This window comes from Xiphias gladius, chromosome 5 (genome assembly GCF_016859285.1).
Source record: "Xiphias gladius isolate SHS-SW01 ecotype Sanya breed wild chromosome 5, ASM1685928v1, whole genome shotgun sequence".
NCBI lineage: Eukaryota > Metazoa > Chordata > Actinopteri > Istiophoriformes > Xiphiidae > Xiphias > Xiphias gladius.
In genome coordinates this window covers 1,360,873-1,382,813 of record NC_053404.1, presented here as the reverse complement: position 1 = coordinate 1,382,813, position 21,941 = coordinate 1,360,873, and the positions used below count along the sequence as shown (strand labels likewise).

The window sequence follows — 21,941 nt, the reverse complement described above, 5'->3', positions numbered from 1 at the left end:
ACATAAAAGACATTAACAGAACTTCAATTTATTAGAAATGTTTTACCTCTAAAAACAACAAGTGATTGCTGCAGTTAGCTAATCACTAACCACTTAGGTTGTTAGCAGAACACCTTCAACGCAAGCTATTCAAATCATCACTGCTAGAGCATTTTTAAATAGGTTCTAGCTTAGTGGGTCTGCTGCTTACCGTACTTTGCATCTGAGTTTCCCAGCTAAAATAAGGATCTTGAGTTCCCTCTTTTTACAGTTAAAACAGGCCACGTAACAGGTCAGATTCATCAGTGCTGAAACTCCACTGACTATCTGGACAACATATATCAACGGATTCACTTTGATATGAAGCTTCATCCCCAGCACCCTTTGGGCTATAATCAGGTAACCTGCTTTGAATAGATAGTTTTCACAAATATGCAAACGATTTCACTATTCGCTGGTGAACTACTTATAACTGTGTAACATCTGCACAAAAAGTCTCACCAAATATTCCTCCCTGGGAACATTTCTAAGAGTGTGAGGGGAAGATTGCTGCATCATAAAATAGGTGTGTGTTGTTTCTCAGAGACTAACCTCTAGTGCGACTGTCCACCTCATCGGTCGGTGCAGTAAGGCGCCTCAGGCCAAATCCTTCCCCAACCGGCCGTCTAGCTGTAGTTTGCCTCTCGACTTTCTTATCGAACACAAACAATGACGACAGAGATTCAGAGCCAAGTGTGTACTCTGCTAGCGTATCCACGCTGCCGCCTGTCAGCCAGTTATATGCTGTACGTCGACCTGGGGGGGAAAAAAAAAAAACCCAACAAAGGTGAAATGTCTCTTCACCAAATGTTAAAACCATACAGTACACTTTCAAGTGCTGTGAAACATGAAAACGCAACAAAGTGTGTGCCCAGCGAGTCCATGTTTCCCTCTTCTTAAAATGTTCCGAAATGTCTTCTGAAGTAACTCATTCAGGACATTATTATGTTGCCGCTCTAACACGGGGTTACTGAACTACGGCGGTACCTGCTGTTTGGGTTTGGGTGAACTCCAGGGAGGTCTGAGTGGCTCTGAGCTTCCCCATCATGGCTCCAGCCTGGGATGCTGCCGCGCTCTCCGGGCCTTGAGAGGTTTGGGTTTCAACAAACATAGGCGTCATCACTGTGCTCCTGAAGCGCCAGTTGGAATCAATCACATAGTCCTAGTGAGAAAATGTAAAAATGTAGTTAACAAGCTCATTAGTAGCATAGAAATAAAAAACTCAAACCAAATCATTTTAAAGTTGACCTAGGGAGGAAGAGAGAAATAAATGCTGCCTATTTCCACTGACCTGGAAGGTACACTCTGACAGAGGATACTCAAACATGTTTCGTTTGAAGTCGGGACTCCGGCTGGTCATTTCCAGCAGCAGATTGGTCACCAAGCTTAAGAAACACCTTTCTATCTGACACGAGTACAGGGAACGAAGCACCATCAACATGCGGTCAAGGGTTGCAGTGGGAAGGCGCTTCTCCTGACTCCAAAAGTTCCGAACATAAAGCCTGAAAACGTAATGGACAGGGACGGTCTTTTCAGTTGAAACACTAAATATAGTAATGTCATTGGGATTACACTTCCCTGCCCAATATAAGAGAGGGTAACGTACAATAAAGACAGCATTTGAAATAAATCAAATGTAAAACAAGGGTAAGTAAGGGAGAAACTTACTGAAGGCCTTGGTTTTCTTCAGACAGTCCCTGAAGTAGCGTTTCTTTAGCTGCATTCAGAACCTCTACTGAGGTGCTGTCTTCCATGCTCTCTCCATCACTGGAAGAAGTAAAAACAACAACAAAATAAAAAAAAAACAACAACCAGTGCATCATTTTAGGTGGACTGCACGCAACACCAAGTCTATCACTACGTATGAATAATTTTGAGTCATTGTAAATCCATTTTGCAGGAGAATTTACACCATTTGCCTGTATTGCGATATGCAATTTATTTTGCCCCACATTGGTTAGTTGCTTAAATTATGCAGTCGCCCCTTGGGTCACATCAGAAAATGTTACTGGAAGCTAGTTTAAGCTGCTACGTTAAACGGCATAAATGATGTAAATAACAACAAGAGTGGGATACGATGATCAGAGGACAGAGGCCAGAAAGGCTCACCTGTAGTTGTCCTGGATCCACATGAGGATATCATACATCCTCTCTCTGCACATTGGTGAAGGATGGGAGACAAAAGCCGTGACAGCTCCCAGGAGCTCCTGAAGCTGAGCTGGAGTCAGGAGGCCAATAATCTTGTGGATGATATCCAGACACACTCTCTGTCTTGCTTCATAACTTAACGCGCGACACAGCAACATGCGGAAACATGGATTTGATTTAGGATTTGAACATTTTGTTCTGTGAGAAATAATAATAAAGAAAACCGAAGCACCGTGTGCATCAAAGCACGTCCGCACTTTTCCTGCCAAAACTATGTGCAACAAGTACAATTCAGGGCGTGCATAGGCTGACAGGTTTCGTCGGTCCAGAGGGACCAAAAAACCTGCCAATCGTGAGGAAGAGTGTGGTTAGGACGTACCAATGTCCCATCATCTGAACGAAGCCTGTGGTCTTCAGCTGCAGAAAGATGTCCGGGATGACATCAGCTCGGCTCAGCACACACTCCAAACAATGAGTCTTTAAGATGCCGTGCAACTTCGGCAGGAGGAAGAACACGTAGTTGACAAACCTGAGAAATTCAAAGGTAGAGCTGTATTTACCTGGGCAGGCAGCTCACAAACTAGAGTTGGACAACTGGACAGGTTAGAGAATCAAGTTAATTTTCAAGCCTTTGGTAGGGTCAGAAGGCAATTTACATAAAATGCAGCTCACTGACAAAAAACGATTGAAATTACAGGGAAAAATAAATACAGCCGAAATACAAACTCACCGATCCATAAATGGAGGAAAATGCTTTGACACTTTGTTCAAGCAAATAATGAACTTGTCATCCATGTCTGCCTTCTTCAGATTTGTTATCTTACTTGCAGCGAGACTGAGCAGTTGTTGATGTTGCTGCGACAAGAATTAAAAATGAAAAACTGTTAGGGATGAAATTCATGTAATATATGCAATGAATTTAGAATGGAAAAATGAGAGTATTGCAAAAGACCACGTGAAGAGGATTTCATCTTCAAGATGACTTTACCTGAGCATTAAATTATGGAAATAAATTTTCTTTTCCATGTGAGATCTTTCCTAGTAAAGGTGCTTCAAACGCTCATTCAGCAACACTGAGATAAGGCTCATACCTTGTCCATTTCAGTCATATTCTTCAGGATGAGGCCGATAATTTCAGCAGCAGCTGAGTAGACATCTTTATACCTTACAAAGGACATGTTGTTGGTGAGAGACTGGATGTACCTGAAAAAAAACACCACACAGAAAATAATTAGGATATGCTGCAAGATGGCAGTGTGTGAGCTACAACTCACATGAAGACACGATTGTGAAAAATCTTTAAATGGCTGAATACACTGCTCTCTCTACTTCTCCTCCTGGCTGTTGCCTTACCTTGCCAAGTGAAATTACGGTTTCAAACTAAAAAGCTGTCAGGGGACACAGTGTACTCTATGTTGCCATTTAGCTGTCCTTTATATTTTACCTCTCATATTCAATTCCACACGAGGCATCGTAAGCAGGGAGGTTGTTGGCCAGGATGATTCCCAGCAGCTGGAGTCCAACCGAGTTGTCTTTGCTGTTTGGGTCGGTGCCACTGAATCGCTGGAATATCAGACTGCAAGGGTAAGAAGATGGATTAAAAAAAAAAAAAAAAAAAGGATGCTAATATGCTACCAAATGTATAATCATCATAATTTTCTAACTTGCCCCTTCCTTGCATAGACTTAATGGAGGAGGCTGAAGTGTCGTTTGCTTTTTATAACCGATGGGACACAATTGAAGCTGAAAAACAAGAGAGAGGCTGAATTCTACTCTGCTTCTACTCAGGTTTCAAGGAGCATCCAACCATCAGAGACTCTTAGGACATGCTCAGAATGCCTTCTCCTTTGTTTTTATTCTAAATGATTTAACTTGAGTTTTATTTTTTTCCTAGAATAAATAAATAAATAAATAAATAGTGAGTGAGTTTATTCTGGTGTCTGGATCCTGGATCCAGCCAACACAAGACGCTTTTTAAATTTAAGGTAACAGATCATGATAAAGCTAGTTACAGTCGGTTAAGGTTTTAAAAAAAAAAAATCTTGTACATATGTACATTGTTTGGTTATGAAGTCACAGAGATACAAAATTAGTGCGCGATGTAATCGTTTTGAGCAGGCTTTCGCCACTTTCGACTGAAAACACTGGACTAAGCACGAGGCCACAAAGCAGCAGGAAAATAGTGTGTGTAGCGTGTGAACCTGCAAAGATAGTTTCTATCGTGTCTTTTTTCTCCAGACCAGTAATTCACAGAATTACGTAATGACAACACGTCGCTAGTAGTCGTATGAACAGCCCTAAAGACATCGCAGTAAACCAGGACCACTCACTCGTCTCCTCTCTCCTGTACAGTGGAACTTTGTCCCACTGTTTCCATGGACCTCGTGTCAAATGCACATCACTTGTTCAGCGAGAGTGTGCAAGTACTACCTGTAGGGCACATGCAGACAGTCTTTCCAGCACTCAACCAGAGTGCGAATGATCTCCAGGTTGTGTCGGAAAACAGCCCTCTTGGAGTGGAAGCTGTGCTTCATCAGGAACTCCAACAGCCGGTTGGCGAGCACTTCATCTCTGGGGTTACCCTGAGACACAAGATTCTCTTACTAGTGAAAGTCCACTAGCCACTGATAGTAATTTGTAATGATAAAACAATGCAAAAATGACTGAAGGAATTGGTTACAACACTAAAAACGTGCAACAATTCCAGATCCTTCTATCAAAATTAAGCGAATCGTAGCTGATTTGCTGCCATACGCTGGAATGTTCACAATAAAGTTACCACTAATCTTGATGTGAGCACAGGTAATGACATTGACAAATTTTCCATCCATTTATATTTGCTGACTTTAAAATGGCAGTCTTAGCAACCTTGGGACTGGCCAGGCTGGTCCAAGAGAGCACTGTGACCACAATGTCCACCACCATGAAATGGATCCCCTCTCCTCCGTTGTTGCCACAGACAACGAGCTGCAGGAGGGGCCCCAGCCAGTGCTTGGCATACGGTCGGAAAACCTGGAAAGATGCAACGGCAAGGCTTAAATCCATGACCAAAAAGTGAAAAGACAGGAAGATGCAGTATCATCATATCTATTCATTTCCAAATGAAACAACTGTATAAATTTGTATAGATGAAAAGATTCACCTCCTCTGTGTTGATGATCAGCTTTGAGATGAAGAGTCTAATGTTCAGAGGTGTAGCTGGATTTGCTAGTTTTCCATGTAGAAATTTCATCCATTCAGGAAGTTCGCTCGGCATGCTTCCCTGTTTCATTAAAAGAAACAGAGCAGGGCATACTGAAAGACACACCCTCTGAATGCAGAGCAGTCAACAGTCATATTCATAGGTAATAGCGTCAGCGAAAGAAACTAAATCACTCAATCTGATTTTCGTATTACGGCAAAGTATTTCATGTGATCTCGGATGCATTTCCGTCTGTTCCACATAAAGAACTCAAAACTTGCTTTATTTTTCTTCAGTACCACTGACCTGTTCAATTTTGGGGGTTATGTTGTTCCTTTGCATGTGTCCAATAAGAGCAGTCATGGTTGCCATGCATTCATGCTGATTTAGCTCGTCCATTTCTAGGTCCACCATTGCATCCTGGGGGGGACTTGTCTCCTCTGTCTCCTACATTTACAAGCACACAACAAACCCTCTGGTCACCAACAAAACCAGATTATAATGCTGTTATTTTTAACAATGTCCATAATTACACAAAAACGTGCTAAGCTGAGTGCAGATTTATAGGAAGAAATCACATGATTTGCTCTTTTTGCAACAGTGCGTCTTTGTCCTTCTGGGTTTTGGGAGCTGAAGGAAAAGCTCTGGACCCCGGTGGAGAAATCAAACTGACTCATCTCCTCACTCAGGCTGCTGTCGGCCATGTAAGACTGGGAGGACAAGTAAACCGGCGCCTCTGTGGAGACCACAAGATAGATCACACGAGCACATCATCAACTTTTAAAGTCACTGGAGCTGCACTGACCTCTGCAGTCACCTATTCGCTAAGTCAGACCCATCACATTCTGTTTCATTGTAAAGAGCAAGACATTTTCATTGGACTTAAGGCAAGTCTATTTTTCTATAATTAAAAAATATTTATCAGTTATTTTTATTACTATAATAATCAAAGATATAATTTTCAGCTGCTGTGTGACAAAGACGGCCAAATACCAAAAGTTAAAAAACACTGCCGTGAGCAGTTAGTACCTCCGTTCTCCTCGCTCACTTCTTTTCGAATCATGACATATTTCTTCTTTCTCTCAAGTGGCACCTACACATTGATGAAGAACTCATGAATAAACCATGGCTGAAACTCAAAGTATACCGTTAAACAAACACACAAAAACCTACCTCAATTTCAATTGGAAAGTTGTAGGTCCTCTCAACATCAATGATATTTCCGAGAATGAACTGATTCTGTGACGAGAAAAACAAACAAACCAAAAAAAAATATCAATCAGTGAAGCCCTTTTAGGTGCTTCAGCCGTCGCTCTCTTTCCATGAATGAGATAATATGAAGCTCGTTATTTATGTGGAGGGTCAGATCCATAGTGCTGCATTGTAACAAATAAATGATAAATAATATTAGAGGTCTGCCAGTACCTTCTCTGGTTTCTCACTGAAGAGGAAGCCATGGTAGAATTTGGGATCATTGAAGCTGCAGCTGATGACAGCAATGGCACAGTTGTATGCAGCACAGTGATAGTGTCTCCTGAGTTCAAGGAGCTGAGTCTCACCAGCCATGTTCTCAGTGAAAGCTTCAAAACATGACCTGTTTTGAAATTAGTTAATGTCCATTATTCATTTGTGAAAAAAAAAGAGGGGACATTCTACGTCAGTGTCATGTCACTTCTTGAATTTTAAGTGTTGGGGAGCCCTACTTGATCAAGGCCTTGGACAACTCATTCCCCTCTGTTTTGTCTGAGCGACAGTAGGCCTGATTGATGCGGGATTCCTTGGAGTAAACCTCCTCTTTGGGAAGCCGGGAATACAGGAGCTCCATCACCTTGTAGCAGCCGTTCTTCTTCAGCAACTGGATCTCAAATGCTGTTTCGCTCGACTGAAATTGATCAATAAATTTGCCTTTGACCAAATTCCAGTGTGCTCCTCCAATCTAAGTAATGCCGGCTTTGGGCTAGCAATGTTTATAGCATTGTAACATACCAGATCAATGGCAAAGGTAAAAAGTAATGGGTTAATATTTAAAATAAGTTCACATGTAAAACTGCAACAGTGTTTAAAAGAGGTTATTGTGTTAATGATATCTTCAAATAATCCCTTAAATGTAACACTGCTAAGGAGCAAACCTTGGTGAAGCGACTGAGCAGCAAAGCAATTATGTCGGAGACCTCTGCCACAAAGAAGTTACTCAGGGCCTTGGTGCTACAGTGAGAGGCCAGAGGCAGCAGAACCCTCTCCATCATGGCCTGCAGCATGGAGCTCACCGGCACGTCCCCCTGCTGGATCACCCCATACACCGTACAGAGCAGCTGTAGCTGCCGCTCGCTGCTGGACCTAATCAGACATCGAAAGACACAGGGAGTGGACACATTAAAAGCTACTCCCGCGTGCGCCTGTAATGGAGCACCGCGGGTCTCTTGAGCCACCGACTTCCCCGCTGAGGCTTTTTTCAAGGGGGACATCGTGAAAAGCTAAGACATGATACGTCTGCAACTGCATTTGATAATTAAAATTAAACGCATCGTGATGTTCAACTCATCAGTTCCAAAAGGCTACAACTCAACTTGAGAAAGAAAGAAAGAAAGAAAGAAAGAAAGAAAGAAAGAAAGAAAGAAAGAAAGACAGAAAGAAAGAAAGAAAGAAAGCTCATGCTTAACCTTATCTTCTCCCATAAATGAAGAATGGCTGTGAAGGCTTTACCAACCGCTTTGCAATTCTTTGGAAACAGGTTTGGAATTGCTCCTCCATGATGTGTCTTCTGTCTCGACACAGAATCACTGACAGCAGTTTGAGAAGGAGTGGGCTCTGAGAAAGCTCCAGGGCATCCAGCAACTGAAAGACAGAAATGTTGAGGTTGCTATCATGGTCTTCACCTGCCTTTACACACCATCTCTAATGGGGACAGTACACTTTGACTAAAATTAAAGCAAAACGGCGTCCCGATATCTCTCCGCTATCCTCCTTAATTGCAACTCCCATCACCCCCCGATGATGCCCGTGGTAGAGCTGCGTCACTGACTTCACCTTTCGAACGCAGTCCATGTAGTTGTTGCGTTGAAGCGAGCCCTTAGCGAACTCATCGGACTGCATGGGGAAGTGCGCCACTACCAGGGCGTCGAGCGCTCTCTGCAGCTCAGCCAGCGGCTCTTCTGGGAGGGTTGTGAAGAAGGGCAACACCAACAGGGCCTGACTCTGAATAGATGGGAAAATCCAACCAAACAGACTTACGTAGCTTCATTTACTTAAATCGGTGACTCTGTGATTAAAAATGGTACAGCGATTTGAAGTGATCCAGTATACCGACTGTGTCAAAACATGTACCCTGTCCGTTACCTTGAGATTCAGTGGCAGATTCGTGTCAAGCAACAGCATAGTGAAAGTGGAGAACACCACTCTGAACGCTTCATGGTTGATATTGGAGCAGACAGAGGAGTCAATCTGACAGGAAAATATGAAAAAACAGTGGGTAAGCTTGCACTGTAATGCACTGTATTGTTTTGTTTTTTTAATGTATACCCTTATATGATGGCTTTGTTTTGCTAGGGGACGTACAGTAGTAACTTCGGCTTCATTATACCTGTAGGAGCTTGGAGAGCAGCAAGAGAGTAGCAGTTTTGCTTTCTGGAGTGGAGGAGTGTCCTTCCCACCACGACTGCAGACTATTCCACCTTCTTAGCACCTCTTCAACCAGCTGTTTTCCCTGAGTCTTCCTCACAGAGCGCTCTCGAAAGCTGTGGTCCAGCATGCCATTCAGCAACACACTCACCTGACGAAAAATTCAACACAGAGAAACCCCCATCTTCTTTTACACGCGCACTTCTACTAGAAAGTCTTTTCACTTGCTTTCAAAAAAGTTTTGTTTAAAAACATCGTCTGGAACCATTTCGAAAATGTGGGGAAGAGCTACCGTGCCGGGATTTTGGGAGGAAGCTTTCATGAGGCGTGGCACAGTGATGTCAAGACTTCTCAGCAGCTCAGTGTTGACGGTCGTCTGGAAGAGGCTGTAGAAGTACTCGCCGTGCGAGAAGCTCAGGAAGTTATTGCTGTGGCTTCCAGATATTGGCACAGAGAGCATGATGGTGTTCAACAGCAAGTCCACCAGCTGCTCACTCTGCTCAGACATAACGACATACATCAGGAGGCAGCAAACAATGGAGCACTTGGTACCATCAAGCATAGAAAGACTTTGCCTCACATTGATAGACTACTAGGTAAATAAAAAGAACTAGGTATATTTTGTGTTTTTACAAACTATCACAGTGTTCAAACTTTTGTTTAAATATGTCAAACACATCCACCATCCTTCTGCTACATTCTTATTTTCTTATCCCACTGCAGCTTCTTCGCCGTATTCACTTGACTGCAGCTCCGATGACTCAAATGCCCCACGGCCAGTTACAATTTTATCGGATTTGATCAAACATATCTAAAGAAGGCGAGCACTGACCTGTTGACTGAGAGAAAAGGCAAGCTGAAGCAGGCCATCTGCCACCCTCCTGGTATTTATGTCCAAGGATGGAAGCGCCTTCCTGTCTTCACCGGGTGCTATGCCTTTATATACTGTCATTAGAAGTTGGTACCCAAGGGATTTGGCATAGGCCGAATCCTTTAAGAAAGACATAAATGCAAAACGTCTGTGGCGGCTACTTCATTGGTTAATATGCAATAAGCACTCTAAGGAAAAATCCATCTGAGATCTACACTCTTACACCAAAATAGGTTATCAGTAAGTTAAGTCAGATGCATTCCTCTTTTTAAATTTTTCAATACGTTTTGAGCGTTTGATGATTACGAAAACCGAACTGTCTGGTGCATTTGGTCAACTGAAAAACTGCGATACAAATGCTTGAGCTTATTTTGGGGGTAATGTTCTAGCACAGTGGAATCTAACCCTGGCCAAATACCTGGGTGTCCAGCATGGAGCTGAGGAAGCCGGCTTTGTGGATCTGCTTACAGGAAGACAGAACCATTTCCATCTGGTCATGGCGGCTCAGAGTGCCTGAATGGTAGAGGTCTAGAGCACACAACTCCTCCACACTATGGAAGTCATTAAAGAAATTTAGAGAGAAACAAACAAGTGATGAGTGGTGTTAACGATGACACTAGTATCCATGATCAAGGCGGTCTCAGAGAATGCAATCAAACGTAATGCCTCAGCGGACGACGAATACAAGGTTTTTTCTAACATGTGGCGTGTGGTTTTCTCTAATAGTGAAATCAAAATTAGAGCGCTTGGAGATGATTAGCAAACCTTTTACGTGAGATCTTTGTCCGCAAACTGCTCTCGAGACGAGCGCAGTACCTTGAGGTCAGCAGAGCCCTCAGCAGAGGAACACACACTTCCGGTAGGTTCTTCATTACCTCAACATCTGCCATGTTGAAACCAACCGCAGATGGCGCACACACCACCAGCGCAGTCAACTCAAAGAAAACTGCGCAAAAAATATCTTGCTCCAAAAGCTGTGAATAAAGTTAGGATATAGTGAGCAAATGAACAGTTTCAAAGGAAGTTACTGACCTTCTTAATGTTCGAGTGTCTTAAATTCAATGGTACCTTCCAAAACTCCTGGTCTCCTTTGACAAGAATCATTGTGGCAAATTCCAGCAGGCGAACAATGATGGTGCACTTGCTGTAGTTGTACTGGTCCACCTCTCTTGGGCTGAAGTGAGAGCTCTTCTCACCGCGAGTGAAACAGCTCTCTGCTGCTGCCAGTTCGTGAGTTGCCAGCTCAGTCAAAAAGTAATGTGCAGCTTTCAGAAAACTGGACTTGTCCTTGGAGCCTTGGAAGTGGAGGAAAAAGAGCATTTATTGAGATCACTGCAGGGCCGACACGATGTCAAGAGAGCTTTCGAGTTAGTTACAGGACAGGGGCTAATCAGTAATGATAGAATACTGAAACTCAGTTTTCTTCATTTGATAAAGTTACCATTAGAAAAAACAACATACCGAACACAGCTATTTACAGTATGTCAAACATATGATGACCGAGCACAGGCCTGATGGAGCAGCTGATGCCAGGAAAGGTGATTTTCTGATAAATTTGCAACTGTCTATCCGAGCAGTTATAAAACGGCAACATACGTGTGACGCAAGTATCGAGTTAGGAATACCGAGCCGCAATCTGGTGGTTAACTGCATCCCACTACACCGTCACCGGTAATGGTTGGGCTGGACATACAAGAGTATTGTCTGTCAACCCTTGCACAAACAGGACTTACTAAGCATGTGTTGCGGCTTGATTATGTGTAATCTGATGAAGGTGTTGTAGCAGTCCAGGGCAGCCAGCAGTAGGTCCATCCACTGCAGGGTTGCCCTGACACTGAAAGGGCCGGTCAGGTCCCTGAGAGTGGGCTGGGAGAGAAGACCTCCACCCTCAAACCGGGAGATCAGGAAGCTTGTGCCATGATTCTCCATTATGCCTTCCAGCCACTGAGGTGGTGACTTCTTTGCTGAGTTGAGTCACACACACACACACACACACACACACACACACACACACACGTATATGAAAAAATGTAATTCAATCAGAATAGCAGCATCTATTATTATTATTATTACTATTATTTTTGAATCACATCTATCGTTTTTGTTCTTCTCATCAGGGTCAACTCTGGAAGATGAAGCAGTGGGTAGGGTTGCTCACCCGGGAGGAGAGGAACAAACTCATAGAAGAGCTCCATGCATTTGTGCCGACACGCGGTCTGAGGGCGGCCACACTGTTCCAAAAGCCATAAAACCACATCTGACAGGCAAAGCTTTTCATCAGGTGGAAAGCCCCTGAAAGAAATGAAAGAGGAGCGAAGATAATCATGGAAAAAAGTTACATTCATTTATACATATGAATGCTCATATGTTATCATTGCATAAAGATTACTGCAATTATAGCAATAGCCTTCTTGTACAAAACATGCAGTGTACACATACTTATATAGCATGTATCTGTGAAAAGTAACGCTTCATATACACAATCTACGAATTTCACTTCAAAGCAACTGTATCTAGTAATTTAAGATAGCAGGTAAACTGACATCCTTGTACACAGAGTACCAACCTTGGGACACGTCTCTTAGCATTGTGCTGATTGAGACTGGGGGCCTTGTGTTTGATGATTCTTTTCAGATGGTCGATGGCATTTCTGCACTGCTGGAGTGTACCTGAGGATGGAAGAGAGGCAGGAACAGCTTCATACTACGTTTTGAAAATTAAATGATCTCACACTCATGGCACAGTTTTCCTTTAATGCGCAATGGAACCATGGTTAACCCAACACGGGAGCTTTAAAAAAAATAAAAAAAAAATAAAAAATTATAAACGTAATAAATGCCATTCGAAAATACAATTACAATCAAACGGCTTAAAACGAGCTGTTTTTCCAACAGAACATGAAAATTAAAGAAGAATTCATGATAATGTAATAGATATATCACTGTCAAAGACGAAGCTGCTTTTGAAGCTTAAAACTTCAAATGACAGAAATCATTTCACATCAACCCATTTATTTATTTTTGACATGAAGACACTGATGATAATATGAAAATTTGAGTTCCCTGTATATAAAGCTGAAGTGGAAGAACAATTACCCATGGACCGCTCATCGGAGTGTGCGAGAGCCAGACTTTCGACAAAAATGACGAGAACTTCAAAGACAAATTGCTCCACCAAGGAATTTTCCTCCCTGCAGGAACAAACAGATTGGAGAGTTTAGCAGATACAGTACAACAACCCTACATTTCTGTGATGTGGCACCATTTCTCTGAAGTTCCTGAACCAAATCGGTCGAACGCTAAATTTCAGCTTGTAATTTTGTAAAAGGCCCATAAGTCTTCGAGGTCTGCGGAGACAGAACTAAAGTAACAAAACAGTCATAAAAGCATTGTACCTGAACTGTCTGTAGATACTATTGAATGCCAAGGCAGCACCAAGTCTTCTGAAACCACTGGGGTGGAGTGCCAAGCTGTAGATCCGCTTAAACAAGGACTTCATATTAGTAGGGCTCCTCTCTTGCTGCTTGGGGGTGGTCTGTTTGATTGACCATTTGACAAACTCTTCGATGCAGCGGCCACAGAAGTCTCGCAGAGTGCTGTCCATGGGGTCAACCACACCATCCTGAACAAGAAGGGACAAGTGAGTGAGGCGGAAAGCTAAAGTACTGCCAGAAAAAGTCTGAAAACTCAGTTAAACAACCACGTGTATACTTCAGATGGCAGAAAGGAAGAGAGTCGGAATCCACTTGACAAGGGGTTTAGTGACACTTATCGATGCATGGTTTTAAGTCGTGTTGCAAAGTTTAGCCCATTAATCCCTTCATAGGAGAAAAAAACAAAAACAAAACTTACCATTATGGCCTCTAGAACAGCTACAGTATCTTGGCTTTCAAACTTCTTGTTGTTTGTGAACCAGTGAATCAGCTGCATAACCAGCGGTTCAAAGAGCTGTCTGGTTACCTGAAAGAAATTCAAATTCAGAAAGACATTACGCACCTTCTGCACAAGCGCCTCTGACACAGCCCGTGTGCTCTGTGTGTTCACTCATTTGCGTGTGTGAATCACAGTGAATCAGGGAGGTAAATCTGCATTATTTAAAACTAAAATGACCACTAACCCACCAACACAATGTGCAATGGCAGATGAAAATTTCAAAAATTGCAGCTAAGTCAAGAGGTGCGTTTAACATTTAGTTCAGTTTCTCGATAGTTTCAGTAGTTTTAGCAAACAGCCTCTACTGAAAACACCAAACACTCTGGACTACAACTGTTTAAATTTTAAACCATAGGTGTGTTACTTTTCTGAATTAATGTTTCCAAGTGGTGGAAGAAGTATGGACATCTCTTCCTTAAATAAAAGTACCGATACCTCAAGTATAAACATACTGCATTACAAGTGAAAGCCCTGCATTCAAAAATGTATATAAGAAAAGATCAGAAGTAATTGTATCAGAAAAATGTACTTTAAGTACCAGACGTAAAAGAGGTCATTATGCGGGATGGCCCATTTCACAGAAAGTGCTATATTTATCATATTCATAATATTTTTCCTGATGCATTAATGTGTAAGCAGCATTGTACTACTGTCGAGATGAGGCTCATTTTAACTACTACAAGTAAATTACAAGTCGTACCTTAAAATTGTATACAATGGTACCTGACTAAATGGGCATAGTTACATTCCAACACCGGTGTTTTGTCAGACAAATGCAGTGTGTGCCTGGGCTACACATGTTTTTTATTCTTAGTTTGTTACTAGTTATTTTAGTTAAAGGGGCAAGGAATCCAGCCACACAACCATCTAAGGAAATAAATGAATTAAAGGGTGGAGGAGAGATGGAAACTGGATGATTACTCTCCAAATCCCACGATATTTACGGACATGTTGCGACCAGTGGGACCTGTATCTCGATGGCGAGCGCATACCTGATCGACATCACAGGCCAGACGCAGTAGCACAGGAAACAGCCGCTTGTGTAGCTTGTACATAGGCGGCAAACTATTCTTCCCTTCCACCATCTGAGCACTCTTCCCAACCATGTAGACCACCAGGCTGTGGAGCAGCTCACAAGCTGCTACCTGCATCAAAGACAAGGCAGGCTGGATTATAATATTCCCGTGTTTCTACTGGGTGATGTGTCAGTCTCTGCCAGAAGTTTGAGTCAAATAAATTTTGTGAACTGCCGCTCTGACGGCGGAAACTCTCTGATGTTAGATGACGTACTTTGGTTTGTCTGTCACTTGAAGACAGAGCCAGTTCACTGATGCGAGGCAGAAAAGGGTCGAGGTAGATGACTGGCTTCATGTCGCTGAATGGCACTGCAAAACTCAGCCTTTTCTCTGAGTCCCAGGCGACAAATTTCTTCATCATTTCCTCTGATGAGACCACTAAAAGCCAAAGCAGAGGTCTATGGTCAACAAAAACAGCGTAAGTCATAAGTCTTGTCTCTGTGCTCTTGGAACATCCCCCTGGAGACTGGACCAAAGACACAAAACGTCCTTGTAAAACGTAACGAGGAGGTTGGTTGCGTGAGTCCTTACCAGTTACAAGGTTCCTGTTGAGCTTTCCTCCCAGGTGACCAAGCAGTTTCACCACCCTGAGCCTCACCGTGACAAGAGGAGCATCTTCCTGCAATCATGTACAAGTAATAAGAAAGCTGAAATACAGGACCTCAACGTTCTCGCAAATGTAAAGCTACTGCTCTGAGATCAGTTTCTACACTGGACAGTAACAACAGGTAGTTCATGTAGCACGTGTCCTGAAGAAGTTCAACTTTATAAGGGATTAAAACAGAAATTTAATGAGTCCTGCAGGAACCCCTCAGTCATTTTGGGGATCTTTGAATCCCTGCACCCATCATTACTTCTTTATTAGTGTTTCTACTCTACAATATGGACTCAAGTGAATACAGTACTTTATCCTTGTTACGGTAGCTGCAACCAAACTATGATGGATTATCAAAAGGCACTGTAGTCACAATAAGACCACAGAGGGTAAACTCTGGACATAATACTTGATTAAGGTCGAGCCTGAGTACAGTACAACAAGATAGAAGATCCTCTCCTGTGAACTTCTTCACTGCATTGAGGGAAAAAAATGGAAATAAAAGAGCTTCACTGCAGCCTCCTTCAGCTGTTGCTTTTTTGGGGGGTCTCTGCCTCTAGCCTGGTCTTCACCAATTGGACTGCTGCTCAGTCGGACTGAGATCAGGTGATTGACTCAGCCAGTCGAGGATATTCCGCCTTTTCACCCTTGTTTTGGGCGTGTTTAGGATCGTCGTCCTGCTGAATGATGAAATATCGCCAGTGAGTTTTGATGCATTTGACTGATTCTTTGCAAAGAACGCTCCTGTAAACATCTGCATTCATCCTGTTCCATCCATCAGCACTAAAATCCTCAATAAAGGCCAGTGGGCCAGTTCCACTGGAGCCATCCATGACCAGGCCGTAACAGATCCACCGCCATGTTTGACAGATGAGGTGGTGGCTTTGGGTCATGAGCTGCACAGTTTCCTCTTTCCATCATTTAGACAGAGGTTGATTTTTTTTCCCAGCAGTCCATAAGAACTTTGCTCCGGTTTCTTCTTCTTGTGTTTTTGTGAACTGCAGCCTGGTCTTTCTGTTTTTGAGGTTTACCAGGGGTTTGTATCTTGTGGTGAATCCTCTGAGGTTCTGGTCACAAAGTCTCTTTTCTTGATCGCTGACAAGGAAACCTGTCTGCTTACATCCAGGCGAGCGTTCTTGACTTGCTGTGCGGTCACACATTTCTCTCTCTCTCAGGTGGATTTTTGCCCACTCAAATTAAGCCCTATGCTTAAGCCTCCTGCATGGAACTGAAATGGAACTGATCTATGTAAAATCAAGCAAATTTAAACTGAGAAATTATTCTTCAAGTGTTTTCCCATTTTCCCCATCCATTACCGTGGAAAGCTGGTTGGATTGCTTCAGAAGCCTTGTCAACACTCTGCTGTATCCTCTGTCACTTCTTGAAGACAAAGAAGACATCACCTCCCAGCTGCTGTCGTCTTTGTCTGAAGTCAACAACACATGAATTAGACTTTTTAACAAAAAAACTGTCCAACACCTCAAAAACAATTGTGCTTGACCGTCTGTGACACTAGAATGGCTTACTGTTTTTGGAGGTGGTTTTCAAGTATCCATCCAGAAGAGGAAGGATGTTGGTGTAGCAGGGCTGCATAGTCTCCAAAGGAATGTGAGCGGACCAGTCCTCAAGAGCATCCAGGGCTTCGTTGGCCAAAGGAACATGGCTGAGACCCAGTTTCAGAGCCGCCTAGACACCCCATTTACATACACACAAACACACACACACACGCCTAAGAAGTCCAGTAGCAAACTGTCTGAAATCTACGCAGTCTGGATCCACTAAACCATCCTCCACTAGCCTTGTCAGAAGAACTCAAGTCACCGTCACGTTCCAAATGTGTTCATTTGAGCTGATTGTAAACTGGTTCAGTTACTAATGATTTCAAAGTTGATGCCTTGTTTTGAAAGTCGTTTTTTTCTTACAATTGAACTGTCAGTGTTTAAACGGGGCTTTTCCACAACTTATCCATTACTTTTAGTTAACTATTTCTCTGGGCTTATTGACTTTAAAAAAAAACAAAAAACAAAAAAAACACACTCTTAGTCACAAAATGGTGTTTGGGGATTATTGATGATTCAATACGAGGCAATTTTTAAAAAATTAAACTGTCATTTCTGTTTGATCAAATGACCTGATATGGAAGAAGTAACCCCCTGATTAGGAATTACTGCAGTAAACCACCCACTGTCCATCTGTATTTGTATACAGTACTGACGTTTTTGTTTTACGCCGCGTTCAACCATCTTCATCTCGCTCGTAAATACACGACGAAACAAGTAAAAGAATCCCACCTCAAGAGCGGGACAGTAGGCCTTGATGTCCAGAGCTACAATGTTGTGGTGCAGCGAGAGGACGAATGTCAAGCAGGATGACAGCAGCTCATCTTTGTACTGCTTCATTCTCACACACACCTAGTGGGAAAGCACACGTCACTCACATCCTCTGCACATGGCATTCCCTGGTATTGCTCCGTAATAGTTACTGCATTGCCATGAAGTACGAGAGAGAAGCTACCTCTTTTCCAAACTTTGAGAAGAGTGCAAAACAAGCACTTTTCACTGTGTCACCCTGGGGGGACGCAGAGCTTCTGGGGCCAACTCCCTGTTCAAAAGCGAATTTGTACCGTTTTTAGTGTAAGTATATTCAATGTGAGGAGTGCACTGCATGACATTACTACTTTTCCTCCAGGTCTCTTTTCAACTCCGCAGTTCCCCTCTACCTCACATGTCTGAGCTTACAGGACATTCATTCTCTGTTTCCACCTGGTCCCAGACCCATAGTGTTGATAATGTATTCCTTTTCTACGATTCTCATTTGTACAATAAAAGTTCTGAATGTGCTAAAGAAAACAAAAATACAAACAAACTGAAAACACAATCCAATGCATTTCTTTTGTGAGAACAGTTGAAACGAGTTCTGACCTGCCCAGATAATTATTCAAATGCCCTGACAGTGAATCCAGTGTGATGGCGAAAAACAACAAACTGGATGACATAGAAAAAGCTTTGCGCTAGTGCCAATATTACCTGGTAGTACTTGATCCTCTTGGCAATTTTCAGGGTGACAGAGAGCAGCTTGTAAAAGCCACTGACAAGTGGATTTCGAATGGAGTGAAGGATGAGTTCGTGGCTTAAGGGATACATCCAGGCCTGGAAATACTCCACGTGTTTGGTCAGCAACAACTCCCTGCAGAGGGCAGGAAAAGAGAAAAACAGGGTTCACCTGAGACAATTTTACTGCTTAAAATGAGCTGTGGATGTGCTAGAACACAGGTTTAAGTACGATAACAGTTAGGTTGCAGATAGGAACTGCAAGTTCCAGTTCTGAGTTCAATTGGACACTTTTTGAGGCGTTCATACTGTAATGTTTGGTAGACCAAACTCCTTGGTGGACACTGATGGCGTAGAGTCAAAACTAGGGTGGAAATGAAATCAAGTGTAGACCTGCCAGACTCGGATCGGATCAGATCTACTAGGCCAGCTCCCTACTAAAAGGAAAAACAGTCCTCAAACATCCTACACAGCTCTGTTCATTTTCTGCCACCCGGGAGGAGTGTTCATGTTGCGTCTCCTTCACCTGCAGAAGTCAACCAGGTTGATAAAGGCCGTGAAGTCCTTGATCTTATTGGGCAACAGATGAGCTGTGGGGTCAGAGGAGGGCAGGACATGGGCTGCATCGTCTGGAGCCTGACAGACAAGGAAGCAAGCGCCGTGGATCAGCAGGCAGAAGGGCTTTAGAAGATCATCTGAATTCCATTTAAACTGATGCTGCCATTAACAAGAATGCAAAAGCTTTGACGTTTTCACGCCATCCTAAAGAATGTTATTACTCACCATAAAAAAAGCTAAGGGAAAGGAGTCTAGGACATACTCATGATGACGTAAACAGTGTCAACGTATCCTATGCACCGGCCAATCAGACGGTGTGCAGAACGCTGCATTTGTGCAGCGCCCCTGTCAACAACCTTTTGGCGAATGTCAATGGGACCCGAAAGTGAGACCTCACCTCCTCTCCTGTTGTCACCTTCTGCACAGACAAGTCCAATTTTTCCACAATTCTGAGAATCGATTTCACCAACTCGTCATAAAGGAGGCGGCTCAAAGACACAAGAGCAGCGTTCTGACTTTCAAAAGCTCCATCCAAAAAACCTGAGTCCTGCAGAGGAAGACACAAAGGGCACAGCATAAAGTGCACTGGAAGACATTTCCTACCCAGAAAGATATGTTTTTCACTTGTTCATGACAAAAACATTGAAACAATCTCCCCCGCAGCGTACACAACATCGCCCTCCTAATGAAGGCGGACGGTGTTGGCTTGTAAAATGTCACTTATCTCATGATATAGAACTTTTACATGCAGCACCCTGGAAATCATTTTGCACTATTTTAATCAGGTACAGTACGTAGCCAAGCATTCAAAGTAGTTTTACAGTAGTTGATACATGTATGATAATTTGGAAACGGACGTACTTGCAGGATTTTGAAAATACATAAACACTTTCTTCAAAATGGGAAGCTATATGGTTAAATGAACACTGTTAATGTGCATTGTGTAAAAGGCTAAGCCGACCCAACTGCTGAAATTAGACATGCAAATTCTCTATTCCCCATGGGTTGATGAAACTTTCCAAAGATCACAGCTGTACCTTCAACTGATCACAGTCTAAAAGTCCTTTAAACAGTCCAAGGTAGTCTTGACTAGACGGAACTTTCCACTTTCCAACTTGAACTTGGGAAGACTGAGAGAGACCATTTCCACTGTCTTTGTTCTGGGAGAGGAAGGAAACAAAGGCACAATTCTTGAATCAGTCACGTCACAGTTAAAAAAAACAAAACAAGACTTTTTGATTTAAGCAAACTGAATTTCTCTGCTAGTAAAACATTAAGCTCAGTAAATATATATACGTGTGTCTTAATTCCTTCATGAAAACAACGTGTGAAAACAGGCATCTGACCTCAGAAAGCAGGATGGGTTTTGAACAGACTCGAATCAGGCCCTGGTGAACTGAAAAAGAAGCCAAAGTGAATCTTTTAGCAGATGCTATGTGCCAACTCATCTCCAGACAACAGTCATACAAAAGCGGCATACCGTCACACTCAGATCTGACAACAGTGAAAACATTAAGAAGTAAACTGGCTGACACACGTTATTAGCCAAATAAACAGTTTCATACTAAAACGCATCTTATTAAAGGGCAGTGTTTCACTGTCCGAGATCTTGGCCATCTGATACAGGTAAGATGTGCTCGTGATCAACGCACCCACAGAGCTAATGAAACTCCACAGTACAGGTCCTTTAGAGGCTATGGCCACCAGCACCTTCAGGATGGACCTGCAACAAGTAGTCTGCATCCTCTCACTGTACTGAGGGAAGCTGTCAATCTGCACCACAAGGAGGCGCTCCAGGAGCGGTGTGTACACTTCTGGAACCTGAGGCCATGGACACAAAGCAGAAGTTCAAATTAGTCCAATTGGATGAATTATTCGGGTGCCGTTAGTCTTTCTTGGCACATTCAGTGTTCCACTGAGAGGAAGCCGGCTCAAGCTCGTCAGTGTGATTGAGGGTTTTGTTTTTATTCTACATTTGGTCCAACTGAATGACGGACTGTGGGTCTGTTACCTTGTCCAGGTGAATCAGGACGCTGGCTATGGAGTCCAGGAAGCTGGGTAGCTGGTAGAAGCTGTCGTCCTCCCCGTCAGACCCAGTCAGGTACATCTGCTTACAGCGCTGAATCAGCTCAGTGTACATCATGTCCACATCTTGTGGGCAGACTTTCTTGCATGGCTACGGGGGAAAAAATATATTTTTTGCATTTTGTCTCGTCTAGACTACACATGAACAACAACAGAAGCTGAGAGATTAAACTCAAGATTGTCCAGTGGCCTGTACAGGAAACCGAATGGGAAACAACGCAGATACACGACATTATGTTCAAGCAATGGATGGAACTGTAGATCTTAACAATTCGAGTCATTTGTGCACATAGGAAACTTTCACAATTGAAATGAGAGCAAACAAAGCAGTAAACATACAGCTGCAAAGAATCCATATCCTCGTATGGCAATGGACAGTTCTTTGTGTGTCGACTCCATGGTCTTAATGATGCTGCAGAACTTCTGCATGAAGAACTTCAACTTAGTTTTATGCTCCTCAATATTTTCCGCCACCAGCATCGCAACCTGAAAAAGGATCATAAAAGCACCGTACAAGCGGTGGAACACTGAGGAAAACTGACTTTTAAACTCGGTTGGCCTCATAACAAATGAATATGCCTATGTGAACAAGCCTTGAAGTGTTTACCTGTTTGAGGAAGGCCTCAAGTGCATAGTAACTTGTCTTCTTCATCTCAGCGTTGATGTGTCCACAGAGCTTAGACATCACCTCAAACAAAGCCCTGTAGTGGTCCATCAGGCAGCTGCTGAACTGGGACGCATGCCTGGCCAATAATCGAAGCCCAGCTGTTTAAGACACAGAGCCAAAGATGTAGTTGTTTTCAAGGAGT

At 43.0% G+C, this 21,941-nt stretch overlaps 1 protein-coding gene across 2 annotated transcripts in view; it reads right to left on the bottom strand.

Moving 5' to 3' along the window:
* Positions 1-21,941, bottom strand: part of prkdc (protein kinase, DNA-activated, catalytic subunit) — a 38,800-nt gene that overhangs the window by 12,355 nt on the left and 4,504 nt on the right. The window contains exons 10-59 of one of the 2 annotated variants that reach the window (XM_040126484.1): positions 21,740-21,897; positions 21,472-21,618; positions 21,059-21,223; positions 20,700-20,868; positions 20,394-20,443; positions 20,085-20,207; positions 19,445-19,594; positions 19,016-19,125; positions 18,466-18,625; positions 17,954-18,040; positions 17,731-17,850; positions 16,966-17,125; positions 16,756-16,865; positions 15,376-15,463; positions 15,059-15,222; positions 14,761-14,913; positions 13,688-13,795; positions 13,231-13,457; positions 12,932-13,026; positions 12,403-12,505; positions 11,995-12,128; positions 11,570-11,800; positions 10,905-11,131; positions 10,602-10,810; positions 10,255-10,387; positions 9,798-9,956; positions 9,258-9,461; positions 8,928-9,116; positions 8,684-8,788; positions 8,375-8,542; positions 8,055-8,182; positions 7,477-7,684; positions 7,051-7,229; positions 6,773-6,941; positions 6,521-6,586; positions 6,377-6,440; positions 5,926-6,083; positions 5,654-5,794; positions 5,309-5,428; positions 5,035-5,178; positions 4,597-4,748; positions 3,611-3,742; positions 3,258-3,369; positions 2,897-3,021; positions 2,546-2,695; positions 2,128-2,301; positions 1,687-1,785; positions 1,310-1,520; positions 1,006-1,180; positions 571-774 (exon numbers count right to left, since the gene is read on the bottom strand). In XM_040126484.1, coding sequence (XP_039982418.1) covers positions 571-774; positions 1,006-1,180; positions 1,310-1,520; positions 1,687-1,785; positions 2,128-2,301; positions 2,546-2,695; positions 2,897-3,021; positions 3,258-3,369; positions 3,611-3,742; positions 4,597-4,748; positions 5,035-5,178; positions 5,309-5,428; positions 5,654-5,794; positions 5,926-6,083; positions 6,377-6,440; positions 6,521-6,586; positions 6,773-6,941; positions 7,051-7,229; positions 7,477-7,684; positions 8,055-8,182; positions 8,375-8,542; positions 8,684-8,788; positions 8,928-9,116; positions 9,258-9,461; positions 9,798-9,956; positions 10,255-10,387; positions 10,602-10,810; positions 10,905-11,131; positions 11,570-11,800; positions 11,995-12,128; positions 12,403-12,505; positions 12,932-13,026; positions 13,231-13,457; positions 13,688-13,795; positions 14,761-14,913; positions 15,059-15,222; positions 15,376-15,463; positions 16,756-16,865; positions 16,966-17,125; positions 17,731-17,850; positions 17,954-18,040; positions 18,466-18,625; positions 19,016-19,125; positions 19,445-19,594; positions 20,085-20,207; positions 20,394-20,443; positions 20,700-20,868; positions 21,059-21,223; positions 21,472-21,618; positions 21,740-21,897 — 7,317 coding nt within the window. The remainder of the gene's footprint in view (positions 1-570; positions 775-1,005; positions 1,181-1,309; positions 1,521-1,686; positions 1,786-2,127; positions 2,302-2,545; positions 2,696-2,896; positions 3,022-3,257; positions 3,370-3,610; positions 3,743-4,596; positions 4,749-5,034; positions 5,179-5,308; positions 5,429-5,653; positions 5,795-5,925; positions 6,084-6,376; positions 6,441-6,520; positions 6,587-6,772; positions 6,942-7,050; positions 7,230-7,476; positions 7,685-8,054; positions 8,183-8,374; positions 8,543-8,683; positions 8,789-8,927; positions 9,117-9,257; positions 9,462-9,797; positions 9,957-10,254; positions 10,388-10,601; positions 10,811-10,904; positions 11,132-11,569; positions 11,801-11,994; positions 12,129-12,402; positions 12,506-12,931; positions 13,027-13,230; positions 13,458-13,687; positions 13,796-14,760; positions 14,914-15,058; positions 15,223-15,375; positions 15,464-16,755; positions 16,866-16,965; positions 17,126-17,730; positions 17,851-17,953; positions 18,041-18,465; positions 18,626-19,015; positions 19,126-19,444; positions 19,595-20,084; positions 20,208-20,393; positions 20,444-20,699; positions 20,869-21,058; positions 21,224-21,471; positions 21,619-21,739; positions 21,898-21,941) is intronic. The other variant, XM_040126486.1, reaches the window with a different exon arrangement.